Source organism: Palaemon carinicauda, chromosome 22 (assembly GCF_036898095.1).
Source record: "Palaemon carinicauda isolate YSFRI2023 chromosome 22, ASM3689809v2, whole genome shotgun sequence".
NCBI lineage: Eukaryota > Metazoa > Arthropoda > Malacostraca > Decapoda > Palaemonidae > Palaemon > Palaemon carinicauda.
In genome coordinates, this window is record NC_090746.1 from 56,035,783 (window position 1) to 56,051,983 (window position 16,201).

The 16,201-nt window shown below is 35.6% G+C and overlaps 1 protein-coding gene across 2 annotated transcripts in view; it reads left to right on the plus strand.

Moving 5' to 3' along the window:
• Nucleotides 1-3,856, plus strand: part of LOC137616459 (U7 snRNA-associated Sm-like protein LSm11) — a 288,656-nt gene extending 284,800 nt beyond the window's left edge. For both annotated transcript variants that reach the window (XM_068346254.1, XM_068346253.1), the window contains exon 5: nucleotides 3,135-3,856. In XM_068346254.1, coding sequence (XP_068202355.1) covers nucleotides 3,135-3,658 — 524 coding nt within the window. In that variant the 3' untranslated portion in view covers nucleotides 3,659-3,856. The remainder of the gene's footprint in view (nucleotides 1-3,134) is intronic.
• The last annotated feature ends 12,345 nt before the right edge of the window (nucleotides 3,857-16,201 follow it).

A 16,201-nucleotide genomic window follows, 5' to 3' on the forward strand; every position in this document is an offset into this window, starting at 1 on the left:
AAAGGTAACAATTCCTTTCCTTACCACCTCCATTCTCGAAGTCCATGTGTTGTATATAGACAGACTATAGAAAAGCTAGAGCAGAATATTTGGAAATGGATTTGAACAGACTTTTTCCTAACATTGCCAAGGACAATATTTCATTTCTCCCCAACGTGTATTTCAGGTTCTACAAGTTCGTATTTTATATGTTTTCTATAAATTTCATAAATCTGTTAAGACCTTGACACCAATTCTAGTAAAATCGCGTCATTGTAGAATTAAGTCTCTAGCTACTAAAGATTAAAACTCTGATGGGTAAACAAAGTTGGATCCACAGTTTGAGTTGCCCTCACGGCTCGATAGCTTACTTTAGTGAAAGCAACCTTACCGTCCTTGTAAGCTAGTGACATCTGAAGCTATTGTCTGGTCCTCCCTGGTCCCAGCATGAATAGAAAGTGGCTTGGCAGCTGATTATTTATGTTTATGTTTGAGGTATAGGTCAGTGAGAATTTTAAACCTTTATATAAAACTAACTAGATCACTAATATCTCTCTTCGTAGGAGAAAGGAGTGAAAGGAAATTAGATCTTTTTGTGAACAGAAATGCAAAACAGCTACTCTAAACACAAAGTAGTTATTCATATATTGTAATACTAATTACAAAATGGAATACAGATAATTTTTTTACAGGCAAACTCACAAAGGCCGCTCTCATAAGACATTTAGTCACAGGAGGAAGAAAAGTATGCATACTACGTAAAAAAAAAAGGGGGGGGGGGCTTATCAGTTGGAAAGTACATAAGGGATTTTTCAGTCAAACGAATTAAACAAATACCAATTCTATGTCCAAATCTGTTGTAACCGGTAAATATAAGGATAAGGTCACTATTTAAGGAATTCCTGAAACTATTTGAAGTGAAAGTCTAGAATGGAGAAAGTTTTTTTTAAAGGTAAAAACTTCATAAACGGAAATAACAGAATAAAGTTACTTGGGTTCCTCATAGTTTCCTAAAACATATCGTTTCATTTCTTTGGTTATTTCTACCATATACATTTTACAAGCTTTTCTTACTTTTAGTATGTTTTTTTAAACAAACAGGTGGACCTATTTTTCTTTTTCATCATTTTAACGAAAAAAAAGTTTACTTATTCTTGAATTTTTACGAAGGCATAGTTTTAACCTTGATGTTTATTTTGGAGGGTGCGAGGTGGGTAACAAGATTTGTTGCAAAAGAAAGAGATCTTAAGCGTGCCACGACTATGCACGTGTGTCCCCTTGTAAAGGATGTCTGGAAGTTAGTAAGAGGGAAAAGAACATTCAATTTGCTTTCCGGAATACGTCTGTTAACTTTTAGGTTGTTATCTGTTATCGTGTTATTAAGTTAAGTTGAAGAATTGCAAAACATATGGAACGATAGACAACTAAAAGGAAATGTGGTATGTGCATCTCTCTCTCTCTCTCTCTCTCTCTCTCTCTCTCTCTCTCTCGTAAATTTGTGGAAACTTAGACAAAACCAAGAATTAGTGAATGGCAAGGTTAACGAATACTATACCGTTTTAATATAGAAAAATAATCTTCACCCAGATATGTAATACGAAAAAATATCCCAGACACGACACGTTTATTAAATTATTCAACTAAATAACTTACTTCTGGAAGTACATGCCTTAAAATACCCCGTGTTTGGGGGGGGGGGGGAATCTTTAATGACTCCTTCCTTTTGAAATTGAAAATTAACCGCCTTAAACTCTCTATTACAGTTAAGACGCTCTTCTTACTGTCATTTGATTTGTCATGGACTTGCTGTGATTTTAGGGTAAATGCATAAAATTCTCAGCTGAGTCACTTCTCTCTAGATTGGAATTAGAAAGTGAGAAGGAATAGCGTGCAGAGAATAAGTCGACGTAGCCTCTTCATGCTCTAACAACCTAAAAATAAGAGTATAAGGGAAGCCAAACACAACATAAGATGGGGAAATGCTACGTTCTCATTGATATCTCACGAGGTGAGAGAGAGAGAGAGAGAGAGAGAGAGAGAGAGAGAGAGATGGTAAACGAAGTATTAAGGAGCAAACCGAGGAAACTTATCGTTTACTAACGCCAAATTGTAGCAAAATCAGTTTAACTTCTCACTTCATTGTTCGTCATAAGAAACTACATGGAAAAGTATGAGGCTCTTTTAAGGCCTTTTCATTAAAAGAAAATACTGCCAATCAATTTTCGGATAATAAACAGGAAAAAAATGTGTGGAAAAGTATTAAGTAAATATTTCAGTCATGTTAAGTTCATCTAGAGATTAATAAAGTATGGAATACTAGCATCTAGTTCAGAGAATTCATAAAATATAATTAGAATGAACAAATAAAACAAAGCTTAAAATATTCACCTTTATGAAAATGTGATCGCCTCCAATCACAATAAGCTTCTCGCTGAAAACAGAGAGAGAGAGAGAGAGAGAGAGAGAGAGAGAGAGAGAGAGAAATTGTGGCGATTCCTTATAATTCAAATTCTCAGAGTTGAAACACAATTTTGATTTTCATATTTCCAATCCTATAACTTGTAAAGCAATTACATAAACCTTGACTTCCTTTGGTCTAAGCTTTTTAGTATCCTAATCACTCCCAATAAGCAGATGCTGGGTAGATATCATCATAAATAGAGTATCCAACAATTCAAATCTAAAAGACAATAGAAATAATACATCACTTCTCGTACTCAATCAGCGGTAATATATAAAAAAAAACTATTCAGAACTGTAGGTCTTGATTTACCACAATTAACGTTAATTAGAGTAATCCCCAAAGATAATTATATAGTGCCGCAGAGCGTTTGGGTTCCCCATACTTTACTTAAAAGTAATTGTAAGTTTGATTCCCAAGATCAAAATTAATTATTAGTCTTTATGATGATTAATTGTAAGGCAGGTTCACTTTCTAGTAAGAAAAGGTTCTTCATGTGGTGTATGATGAGTAGAAATTTATATTTAATAAGCAGAATACTTTTATTGCTTACCTATACAAATAACTACCTGAGATTGAGTAACCCAATAATGCATATATCTTAGCATCAGTTTCAGTAGGACTTGATTAAAATATGCTTTTCGCTATGTCATATGAGGCCAATATAATTAATCACCAACTTCCAATTTTCCAGGAGACGTGTCCGACTTCGTATGCATCGGTGACCTGACCATCCGAGGTCGGGAAATCAGCAGCGCATCAGACTCTGATGACCCCGAATCCGCGATGGCTGGATCATTGTCGTTGTGGGGAAGAGAGGAGGACGAGGATGTTCCTTCAACATCTCACGCCTCCCCATTTCGTGGCCAAAGCAGCAAAGGAGAGGAACAGAAACAGGGCCGAGGAACAATACCGAAGAGAAAACCTGAGGTGAGTGGCCCTTACAGCACCCAAAGTCTGGACCAAAAAGCTAGGGCGTCGAGGCTGGTGTCCAGGGACAATCCTTCGACCAGTGAGGCTAGAGATGCCCACCGACTGGATCTCTCCCAAAGGAATCGTTCCGAGAAGGAACCAAAAGATGTAGGTGCAGAGAGAGGGGAAGAGGCAAAGAGGAAGAGAACCAGGAAACGGAAGAAGAGGGAGATAAGGACCCGTCATGTTAATCAACTCTTCATTAGAGGAGAGAACGTTGTCCTCATTAATGTTCTTGAGGATTGAAATGCAAAAACAACAAAACTTCTTAGGGCAGCAGAATTTCTTTTCTCGGTCTTTAAACCCCTCTCAGATTGGATTACTTGGCAATTTATAATGCCTATCTTTAATGTATAATAATGAAGTTATTTTTCTGTTCACAACTTTTTCGTGGATATTGTTAACTTTTCTAACATAGTTTTACTTAATAAAATGTTATCTACCTTAAAAGTTGTCTTCTTAAGAACCGATTTTATCACTGCATGCAATTAGCAAACACGATGCTAGAAAAATTTGAGTACGAAACACCACACCTTAATTACTAATTGGACTGCTTCGACCACAAAGGGGGATTAAACTATTCGACAATCTCTCTCTCTCTCTCTCTCTCTCTCTCTCTCTCTTTCTCTCTCTCTCTCTCTCTCTCTCTCTCTTCACACACACACACACTCAAACTATGCACGTATGTGTAGAAGATATTGTTTACATCTTAACGTTCAAGTGACATACTTTAATATCTACGCATTTTCATACATGCAAATAAAATCAATTATGGTTACGTCCTAAATTATTTATAAAGGATATACCGGATTTTTTATTTCATCATTAACTGAGAGAAAGAAAGATAGAATTGTTTGTGTTAGGCAAGATCTTGGGTATCCAATTCTCTCTCTCTCTCTCTCTCTCTCTCTCTCTCTCTCTCAACCAACACAGGAACCCTTTGTCCTCCCAGGATCTGCAGCAGAAGCAGCAACTTCATGCACATAAAGGTGTCTATCCCCTCCTCCTTGGGACGGCATATACGCAGGGCTGTGTCAGTGTGATATACGCGTCGGCAACGGCCACGAGCGGCCTCGATGTACTGTATGTGTACGTTTCTGTGCGTGTCGAAGAGGAGAGGGACACGGCAGACTTCTGAGGGGGAAGGGGGCAGGATAATGGGGTTGTCACGTGGAAGAAGCTTAAAGGTGATCTTACCAAAGCACATCCAGATCGACCTAGTCCTCTCTCTCTCTCTCTCTCTCTCTCTCTCTCTCTCTCTCTCAGGCTAATAAATTCACCTATTCAACTTTCCCTACAGGTTGCTTATAAAATATTACGAGTAAAATCAATAAAAGAGTGTCTCTAGAAGCTTTTCTTTAAATTTACGGCATTGTATAGTATACATTAAAAAGATATATTTTAAACTTTTTTTTTCCTTGATAACGTCATAAAATTCTTATTAAGTCTCCAATGAAATCATCATTGTGTAAAAGTGTAAACAAAAACTCTTCAATGAGCAATGGGATAATAATTTTTCTTCTCTCGCATGGGCAACTGCACTTCACTCACGCGTAGACGAAGAAGAAGAAGAAGAAGAAGAAGAAGAAGAAGAAGAAGAGAGAGAGAGAGAGAGAGAGAGAGAGAGAGAGAGAGATTCAATGCATGCATAAAATTCTATCAACCCCAAACTATGCAACAGAGATAAAGGTGAGCGACCTGTGCCAGACAACACAAATCAGCCATTGGGTCTTATACCAAAAATTCCAAGGAACTGAATAATCTATATAGATATGCATAAGTATGGCGTTTCCCTTTTATCGACATATAAAGCATGACATTTTAGAAACCCTTCTCAGGCTTCAGAAGGGAAGGAAGGGTAATGCTTAATAGCCTGCTATATTTTTTTCTTTCACTCCTGAAATTACATCATTGATGATCTCATCTGCATCAGTTCATTCTTGAACATTCATTTCCAGCGGACGACCTTGCTAAGCATCTTAATCTAATCCGACGCAATTGTTTAAAGATAGAAGTATCAAAGTCGTGGATGGACGACGCACTTGACGTCAGTTAACTTGCAAATTGATCAAAACGCGATTATTTCTTCTTTCAGGTGGAGATTTTCATTTCTATACAGCGTTGTCTATTTAAGGATCAAACTCATGTATTACGGCTTCCACTATAACCGAGTTCCTTCATTTTCCTTGAGCAAGGTCAAATGGAGTAAAAGTATTAACGCCGTTTCGTTAGTATCCCCAAGAGTGAAAAACCTTGGAATTCTTAAGATATTATGGAGAAAAATTATAAGGGTTCTTAAGTTTGAAGTGAATCGTGAGGAGAGAGAGGGAGGGGGAGAGTCCCCAGCGTTATTTCTGTGGTCATATGAGGGATGCATTTTTACTGATACTTTTTTCATGTTAAAATTTTTATCGAGAGAACCAAATATTAGAAGAAAAAAAAAACTAATTCCGAAGTTAAAGAAAATAACTATTATAACCGGTTCCCTTTCGTTAGAAAACAACTGCCTGAGCCTCTTATTGTTCTTTTCATTCATGATTTTGCGGCAAACACAAATACCAATTACTACTCAACTATGTCTTCATCTCTCCAAAGAAACATTATTGACATCTTCGTTTGTAAGCAAACTACCACGCAACCATTAGGATTACATCCACTTGACCTCTTTCTCAAAAGATGTATTCGGAGATGGCAAGGAATGTGTCACGGGTAGTAGGTAGGGGGTTTCAGGGGATTAAGATGGCGGTGGATGGTAGTGGGGAGGGTTCCTGGGTGTATGGGAGGGGGGGGGGGGCACGAGAGGCTGGAAGGTTTCTGTGTCTGTCACGTGTTAGGAGATTAAAGCTGTCTGGCTGCCTTAGCCCTAAACATATTTTGCTTCTTGAGCATTTTTTCTCTCAAAGTTCAAAATAACTCGGTGCAGTTTCTGATTATGTAAAATCATAAAAACTGTTATTTGGAAAACATACTCATGTAAAGTCATACCTACACATAGATAAATACATATCACTATAATAAGAATCTATAATTTAAAAAATGCTGATTAACAGATTTATTTAATTCAATAGAAACATAGGGGGTAAAACGTGACCTTGGCTAACTAATCAGATATGCAATAAAGACTACATTAAATGATGGCTCTGTAACAAGAATGTCAGAATCCATCCAATGTCGAAGTTATGAAATACTTTAATAAATAATGAATTTTAAAGGTAACTATAGAATTTTCAGTACAAACATATATATCATTATTACTAGCTAAGGTACAGCCCTATTTGGAAAAGCAGGACATTACAAGCCCTAGGGGTTCAACAGAGAAAATAATCCAGAGAGAAAAGGAAATAAATACACTATATATAAGAAGTAGTAAATAAAAACTATATATATATATATATATATACATATATACATACATAAACACATACATTCGTACATGCACACATCTATATATATATATGTGTGTGTATATAACACACACACACACACACACACATATATATATATATATATATAATGTGACAATTGGAGAAGGAATCGACTATAAAAAACTACGACAATAAATTTTGAATTCATATAACTGTCACACATGTAAATTAGTATAGGTACCGGTATAAATAAAGACACCTATTAAACATACTCAAATAACTTTGAAACTCTTCTTACTGTTAAGGTCAGCGATTTAGAATTTATATGTATGTAAAAAAAAATAAAAAAATAAAAAGCAGTAAATGGAGATATAATCTACAACAAATTGAACGAGGGAGCAATTAAGGATAAATTAAAATAAAATTTCAATGACTGAATTGAGAGAGAGAGAGAGAGAGAGAGAGAGAGAGAGAGAGAGAGCATAAAATGCTACGTGAATAATTAATGCTGAACTTGGGGATGACAGCTGACGTATTTAGCAATTTAGTTCTAAATGGCAAAATGTTCACCAAAGAAAAATAACAAAAGTTAATCATTCCTCTTTTCTTTTTCTTCTTCCCATAATAAGATTCGTTCCACAATTCCGAGCACATGTTTCTTCAAAGTTTGCCTCTTTTAAAGGTTAGCTTTCTCTTCACAACCTTTGATTCTCTCGCCCCATTATCTCTGTTCGGTTTTGCTATCTTCCATCCATTCTGGTTCTATTTAAGCTTGTTCTTGTAATCCCTTTTATTTCCGTTATTCTTAATTATCCTTTAAAAGGAATTATGTTACCAATTTAGGATTATTTCCAAAGACCTATTCCCCTAAATAAAATCTCTTCTTACCATTGCCCTTAACTACTTTCGCGATATTAACCCGCTCTTTTATCAGCACCCAAGACACACACTCTCTCTCTCTCTCTCTCTCTCTCTCTCTCGAGAGAGAGAGAGAGAGAGAGAGAGAGAGAGAGAGAGAGAATTTAACCTCCTTGATAAAAACAGACAAGATAAAGATTCGTATCTAGAATATTAAATCATAAGGGAGTACACACACACACATATATATATATATATATATATGCGTGTGTGTGTGCGCGCGCGCGCGTGTGTATGCGTGTGTATCTAATGACGAATTTTATGAAAAAAAAAACCAAGGTTATACAAGACACACGCTAATTTTTCCATAAATTTAATAGTTATCTTGAAAGATTAACATGTAAACAAATGCTTTTGAATTTTCATTGCTTCTGGTGGAAAATTTCTCCAAAATCATTATTTAAAAAAAGGGGGTCTCAAGGCTTGTGTGGTGGTGTATGTATGCACGCCTGCATGATGCGCGTCTGAGTCAAAAAGAAAATTACAATGCATATATTCAAAAGGATAAATACTGTATGAGTAACGTCAGGGTACTTAATAGGACACTTGAATAAAGGAGACTCGGTAAGATAATATAAAAGAAGTTAAAAATTATGAAAGAGAGAGAGAGAGAGAGAGAGAGAGAGAGAGAGACTCACATGTGGTTTGCCCTCGGCGCACGTGAGACCTGGACCACTACAGTCCGAGTAACATGTGCCTAGCGTAACACCTGACATGTCTGTATTTTCATTCTCATCACTCGTTTCTTTCTTATACTCACTTTCACTCAATAATTCTCTCTCTCTCTCTCTCTCTCTCTCTCTCTCTCTCTCTCTCTCTCTTGAAAATCATGCTTCTGAGTCAAGTGTGCGTTCTTGTGTGTGGAAGCAGATTTTCTTTCTTTTATAATCTAACATTTGAAAGGCAATAGACCTACCTAGGCTGTGGGTTACTTGGATATTTGTTTTTTAACCGAAGATATCAAAACGTATGAGTCGAACACGCACATAACCCCCCCCCCCCCAACACACACACATACAGTATATATGTGTGCGTGTGCACGCGCGAGTAATCCTAATTGCGTTGTCAATCTAAATATACCCTTCATGTCGTATACTGTATATACAGTAGTTTCTATTCTTGACTGTGTAGGCTTCACTGTTACTTACAAATATCTCCATTTGAAGCTTAACTTAGGTTGCACTTGTTAGTTTACTCTCTCTCTCTCTCTCTCTCTCTCTCTCTCTCTCTCAAATATTATTATCTGGTAATTTTTTTAAAAATGACATCCAAATGTTTTCGAAGCGAATTATCTGGATTACTCTGAGCTCCCGGTGACCAAGGAGTTAAGGCCATTACCTATTGATGCACGGTCTTTTTCCACGCAAGATAACATTCATTATACGTGATACTGTAAATTAATGATAGTTCAGTTAACAACATTAAAATATGATTTGGAATAACTATATATGTATCAACGACAGGTTAAGAATAAATTATTCTAGACTGTCAACGCTGTGGCATATTAACCCTTTGATTAAGCTTTCGTAAATACGCACGCGCGCACACGCACACACCACAAACATATATATATATTATATATATATATATATATATATATATATTAGTAAAGCAAGGAGTTTAACTCCCTCCACTCTCTCACCTTACGTGAAAAGACTTTTTACTTTATTGTCCTATACTGCAAGCGATGTGGAACGCAAGATTATTCACACAAACAAGCTTTGAGAGGAAGGACACTTGATATCTATTTTGTTTTCTTTAAAGGGCTTAAGCTAGAAGTTCGAATTTTGTTTTATGGAGATTTCATATTTATGATTACACTATCGTTTTTTCCTGAAGATTAAACGTTTGGGCATTTCTGTTTAAATCTACTCTCGTGTTGTATATAATACAATAGTTCAGATAATCTTAACAAAATTAAATGTAAATGGAAAATAGGAAAATTAAGATTGTCCCGAAAACGTTCTGGGGAACCTTACGCATAAACATGAAAAAGGAAGACAACACCACCTAAGAAAACCTATACTTTTTTTTCACAGATGCTGACGGTGAACGCCATCTTTTGACAAAACTTGCAACTACAGGGAAAAGGATCTGTTGCAAAAGGCCTCTTCCTCGCCGCTGCATAGGCTGTAAAAACCTTTACTTAAGAGAGAGAGAGAGAGAGAGAGAGAGAGAGAGAGAGAGAGAGAGAGAGCATAACTTGGAGCCGTTTTTATCAAGACCATATCATAATCTTAAAACGTCCTTGGTATATTTTATTTTGGACTAAACATCTCCAGTTGGCAAATACGAGAAAATGTAGGTAAGAATAAACAACGGAAGAAAAATAATAGATCAATATCCCTAAGCCATTCTCGCTAATAAACTACAGTATTATTAACAACAGCAATAAGTGCTGATAATAATAACGACAACATTTGTTCCCAAAATCATCAATTAAAATTAAATTTAAACCGAAGGAGCAAAATAAAATAACAATTTAAAGGAGAAAAACGTTTCGCTTCGGTAATTATTCGAGAAATAAATATGAAATTAATAAAAGTTCTTGCAGTGTTATCCATATAACAACAATATAATACAAAAAAGAAAATCTAAACTCTCTGGAACATTTTGAAACCAAAAATCACTCTGCATAATTATTTTTACATGTTTTTTTTTTTTTTTATTAAACCCCCATGAATTTTTCAATTTCAGTTTAGCATTGCTCTCCTGATGTAATTTTTATAAATAATATGAATTGAACACCCTCAGACTATTGGCCATACCATTCAAAATACCAACGACTACATGGGAACAAAGCATTGTGGATCTTCATCAGCCACATATAACCGAGAACCTCAAATACATTTTTCGCAAATAATATAATCTAAACAGTGATGAAAATAATTGTCTGTGGCAGCTGTCAGACATATGGGCGCTAGCAACTGGATAAAATGGCGACAAAATATAATTGCTGAAGTTAAACTATTCTCAAAACATGATGATCTTAAAGATACGCTGAAAAGAAAATGCATCATTAAGTGGAGGTGAGATCTAAATAGGAATTACATAGAAAATAAATATTTTCTACATTCATCTACCCCGTGTAACAAAGAAAGAGCGACGCAGGTGTCTACAAGGCCGGAGAGATTGCTCTTTACCAAGCCACACGTGGCAGAAGTATTGACATAAACATTATCATAACCAGTAACAAAATGTTTCACAAATATGGTTACTGTATTTTTTTCAATGGTCATGCGGATGCGCTCAAGGACAGTTCAAGACAAACCTTATATTTCCGTATGTATATAATTACATATGAATTATATAATACACATATACATTTTTAAATATATATGCATGTATATACACACACACACATATATATATATATATATAGAGAGAGAGAGAGAGAGAGAGAGAGAGAGAGAGAGACAAATATGTTGTATGATAATTTTATTACTAAACCTCATGATTTTCATTTATTCAAATTTCACTTTGGGTCTTTGATCCCGAAGCAGAGTGAATTCAAAATTAAGAGGTATTTATGGCTCATTTGGACATTTATGTTTTTATAAACTTAGCCTACACCATCTATAGACATGTGAATGAAGACATGTAAATTAGACAAATGTTTTACTTAGTTTTTAAAATCCTTGGAAACTCAACACACCATTACCAGAAAAAAACGAATTCATTTTGAACAATGCAGTGTAATCTTATTGTGCTTTGACGCCATACCTCTGTACGACAAAAGATCTCTACAATTACGGATAGAATCGGATCCATTTATCCCGCAATTCTTTTCTTACTTAGTCACACATAAACGAATATACTGTGGCTCCAGATATTGTCAAAATGCTCAGATACAATCATCTAACATAGTTTTCTCTCAATTCAATCTACGTCAGTAGTAAAAATACAAAAAGAACTGAGAGGAATGATAGATTATCTAATCACCAGAACAGCATCACGCCCTTTACACAACGAGATTTCAAAAAATCATTACAGTCTTATTATCGTAATTGAACTAGATACAATGTTTCAACGCACTGATTCTATCCACTTGTTCGAATACCCGAATATTAACTCAAACTAACATAAGATAAGATCTTGTCTCAAAGTAAAATCATTTGAAATCAAGTCTAAAATCCTAGAATTTAATCTTAATAAGGAATGTAAATGCCATGCTTAACCCTCATTAAAAAATAGGAGAGGGCGTTACTAATCCCGCTATAAAAAAAAAGGGTTTAAAGTCAGCTGAAGAAAGTCTCTTACTGTAGGTGTGGCCGGGTAGACAACACATCTTAAGGAGGGTTGTGGTAGTAGTTAAGAATAACTGATGTAATGAGAAAAGTAGCTTGGGCGGAAGGAAATGCAGGTGGGAAGTGCCTTATGTGTGCGTGAATGTGAAATAACGGCGGCCTCATATACTGTTGCATATTATGCATGATTCTTAAAGGGGCTATTTCTTTTCTAACTCGCATTGTAACATTATTGACATTTTACAATAAATATAATAATAAATTATCCTTCTTTAGGAACTTTGGGACTTCTGAAACACTTCAGTATAAACACAAAAATTCCAAAACACAATTTGAAATGGTAAAAAATCACTTACAGACTCGACCTTACTAGAAAAATAAATTGATTTAAAATCATTTAGAAACAAAAGCTCATTACAAACGAAAACAAAAAGATAATTTCCGCAAGAAAAAAAAAATAAAAACGAAACAGAACTCGAGTTACTTGAGCCACAAACGTACAGTCACTGAAGCAAATATCATGACTGTAATTTAAAGCGAGTAAAACATCCACTGCATGTTAACCAACTGATAAGATAGAAACTTTGCATTCTCTTCATATAACTATTCAGGCTGATATTTTCCGATATATATAATATATATATATATTTATATATATATATATATATATATATATATATATATATATAGTATATATATATATATATATATATATATAGGCCTACCTGAATTATTTTATGACCAACTGTGAAATGTTGACGTTTAGTTGGTGCATTGCTCTGATTGTTCTAAGGAAGGAGAGAGAGAGAGAGAGAGAGAGAGAGGAGAGAGAGAGAGAGAGAGAGAGGAGAGGCTAGAATTCTTTGATTTCATTAAATTTATTATTCTCACAAAATATCTCTCTCTCTCTCTCTCTCTCTCTCTCTCTCTCTCTCTCTCTCTCTCTCTCTCTCTCTCTCTCCAATAAGCCATCTGCCAAAAAGCCATTGTCCAAATCCAAGCGAGATTACACAACAGAACAAAACTTATGCTAAGAAAATTTCAGGACTAGTTTTGACATCATTTAGAAATTATTCTTAAACTGTGCAAGTGATTCAGAAATGGAGGTGGTCTGAAAACTAATGCAAAGACCGATTCAACATAAATCACGCATGCTGTTCCATAATCATCTGAATAGTGAAGCATATTAATAGCGTGTACAGAAATACACTTGCAGTCCAAGAGGACGCCACGAATACATCCAATCTGTATATCACGGAGTAAAATCAAAGGAGGGTTTTAAAAAAAATCATTTCACCAGATAGTAGATAAGACTCTTCGTTACACGAAATAGTCTTTCTTATTTCTAAGATTTCATATCGATATTGCTAAATAAAAAAATTACAGGAGAAATCGAAAGTTCTGATCTGAGGAGAGAGAGAGAGAGAGAGAGAGAGAGAGAGAGAGAGAGAGCGCCGCAATTATGAATGTACACAGTAATAAAATTGGGCGAGGATGTGTGGGAGAGGCATCAATGTAAAACAAATTTACAAGGACTTCCGTGTTCCCTTCCCTTGTCGATTCCTTCCTTTATGCTGAATTGCAACGCTTCATTCCTCACATACTGAGCTTTTTCTGCAAATAATTCGCAAAACAAAAACACCCATGATGTATCTACATATAAATATATGTACAGTATATATCCGCATATATTATATACATATACATTATTATACGCAAATATAATATACATAATTACATACGCGCATATATATATATTATATATATATATATATAGTATATATATATATATATATGATTATATCCAGTATATGTGTATTACTTTAAAAACCCATTATAATTTTCTGTCATCTATTCTCTTCAAATAATATAATTTCCCATGCTTCTACAGTTCTTTACCATAAGACTCTCTCTCTCTCTCTCTCTCTCTCTCTCTCTCTCTCTCTCTCATCTCTCTCTCTCTCTCTGTTTATTTTGCAAGGTTACTCATTGTATGCAAAACACACGTCTAAAAATATCATTCCCGAAAGACCTTCCATTTTAAATCGAGTTTCAAATAACCTCATACCGTTTCAAGCAACCAGAGTTCCCTTGGTCTCCCTTCGACTCGCTCAGGATAGATCACTATTATGCATAAGGTTATATCGTCTAGCGAAGAAGGTGTTTTCCCAGCTTTTGGGATTGTGTTGGATGTAGTTAATTTTTTTTGTTCTAATAACTATGATTACGAACGCTAGCTCATGGCAATATTCAGTTTGATTCGGGTTATTTAATTACTAACCGAGAAATGTCACAAAACTAATAATATAAGGAAGTTACATGTCTATTTACACTACCAAATTCTACACCTTAAAACACTGGCAAAGTCTAAGAGCAGCTCCTCAGAATTATTGCTAGAAAGAGAAAATAACATCACCCACAATCTAAACTAACTTTTCCACATCGGATACTTTTATTTTCCGGAGCCATTCATGATTTCTAAAAGTAAGTTTTCATTTTGTGAGAAACACTCGATTTTTCCCCCGTCCGCAAGGCATTCTCATCGTCCCTCAACTACCACATGTCACTCCATCATTCACCCCTACCCCACACCCCGGTCCAACCATGGCTCCTAACTTTGGTTGTTATAAAAGAAAGTGGTGGTAAAACGCTGCTGCTGCTGCTGCTAGCAGCCTGCAGATGTGTTCACCTTGAGCCACCAGCTCTAACCACTTTCTCTTCCTCTTAGATCAAAGTTGGTGAAGTCATCTTAATGTCAATCGAGACTCATTTTTTGTTGTTGCATTCTGAAACAGATGTAGGGTTTTGTTAAGGGCATATGTAGCGTATAAATTAAAAAAAATGAAAGGCTAAGAATACGTAAATCACCCTGAAAGATAACCAAGAAACTTCACAAACAGAAACCCCAAAATTTTTCAGTACCCATAATTAAAAATAGAAAATCATTTATCTGAACTAAAACAGACGAGTATAAAAACAAACAACAGAACGCACCATTGCATGGGTGGAAGAGAACCGGCACAGAGAAATGACAGTGACCTAAATCCAGATAGGGTTTTTCCTGCGCAATCTACCACACTCCACTACCTATCTCCCTCCACACATGAGGGATTGGAGCCATTATCACTATTATTGCTCTCTACCAATCTACTCCTGAGAGTACCAGCTATGAAACGCTTAGGGTTCCATTCTTAACTATTCTATCTTCGTGTTGGTGGAGTTGTGGCACTAAAATTAACAAAGAAACTCCATACATAACAGCTCACAGGTCCCAATTTAATTTTCAAACTTCATAGTTTTTTTATATCATCAGGAAGTTCCAAATATATTTTAACAAGGAGATGTAGATATATTTTAAGACTGCCAAAATAAAAAGGGAACAAAGGTTCTCAAGGAACTCCGTTAACAACATAGTATTCTAAGACGGTTTCTATGGGACACTAACAGCTGACTGAAAGAGAACATTTAAAAACTTCACAAGTGTCTTAAAAGTCCTCTGGATTTAGAGAATGTATATTAATTACAGAGATTCAACAACAATTCGCTGCTGAATGTGCGTCGAGCAAAAAAAAAAAAAAAAAAAAAAAAAAACATGTTGCGTATTGCATGGCTATAAAGAGAATATGAACAGAATGTATTCTTTTAACAGACTTTGTTGTAGTTTGGGTTTATCAATAGTCAACGTATTTGGTGATGGAAGAATTATCTTCATAGAACGATCAGTCTCGTCGACTCCACAAAAAGGAAGAGGCGATTACATATGCGCAAAAAAATTCAACTCTCTCTTTCAGATAAGTCAACTAGGAGCATGGCCACCTACTGTACTTGCATGCACCATTCCACACGACGCTATGAGAAAATACTCTCAATAGTACGTTGGGCTGGGTACAGCATTTTAAAAATGAAAGTCCTGAGCAACTAAGAATGAGAGGGTTTCAGTAAAATCCTGTTCAGTAAATATTTCACGAAGTCCTACTTCCGGAATTCGCCGTTCGGGGATCTTACATCTATACGTTGAAATGTTCTTGACCTAATTTTTAGAGAGACAAAGGTCAAGGGTCACCCGTCACACGGGGCGTCCATTCATTGTTAGGGGCGCAACTCTCACTCTCACTCTACCAAAATTGTCTTTTTTTTATATCAATCATCCCTGAGGGTTATCTATTTCTGGTCTTTTTTTCAACATGACCGACGCGCCATATAACGCACATTCTCTCTCTCTCTCTCTCTCTCTCTCTCTCTCTCTCTCCTCTCCCCTA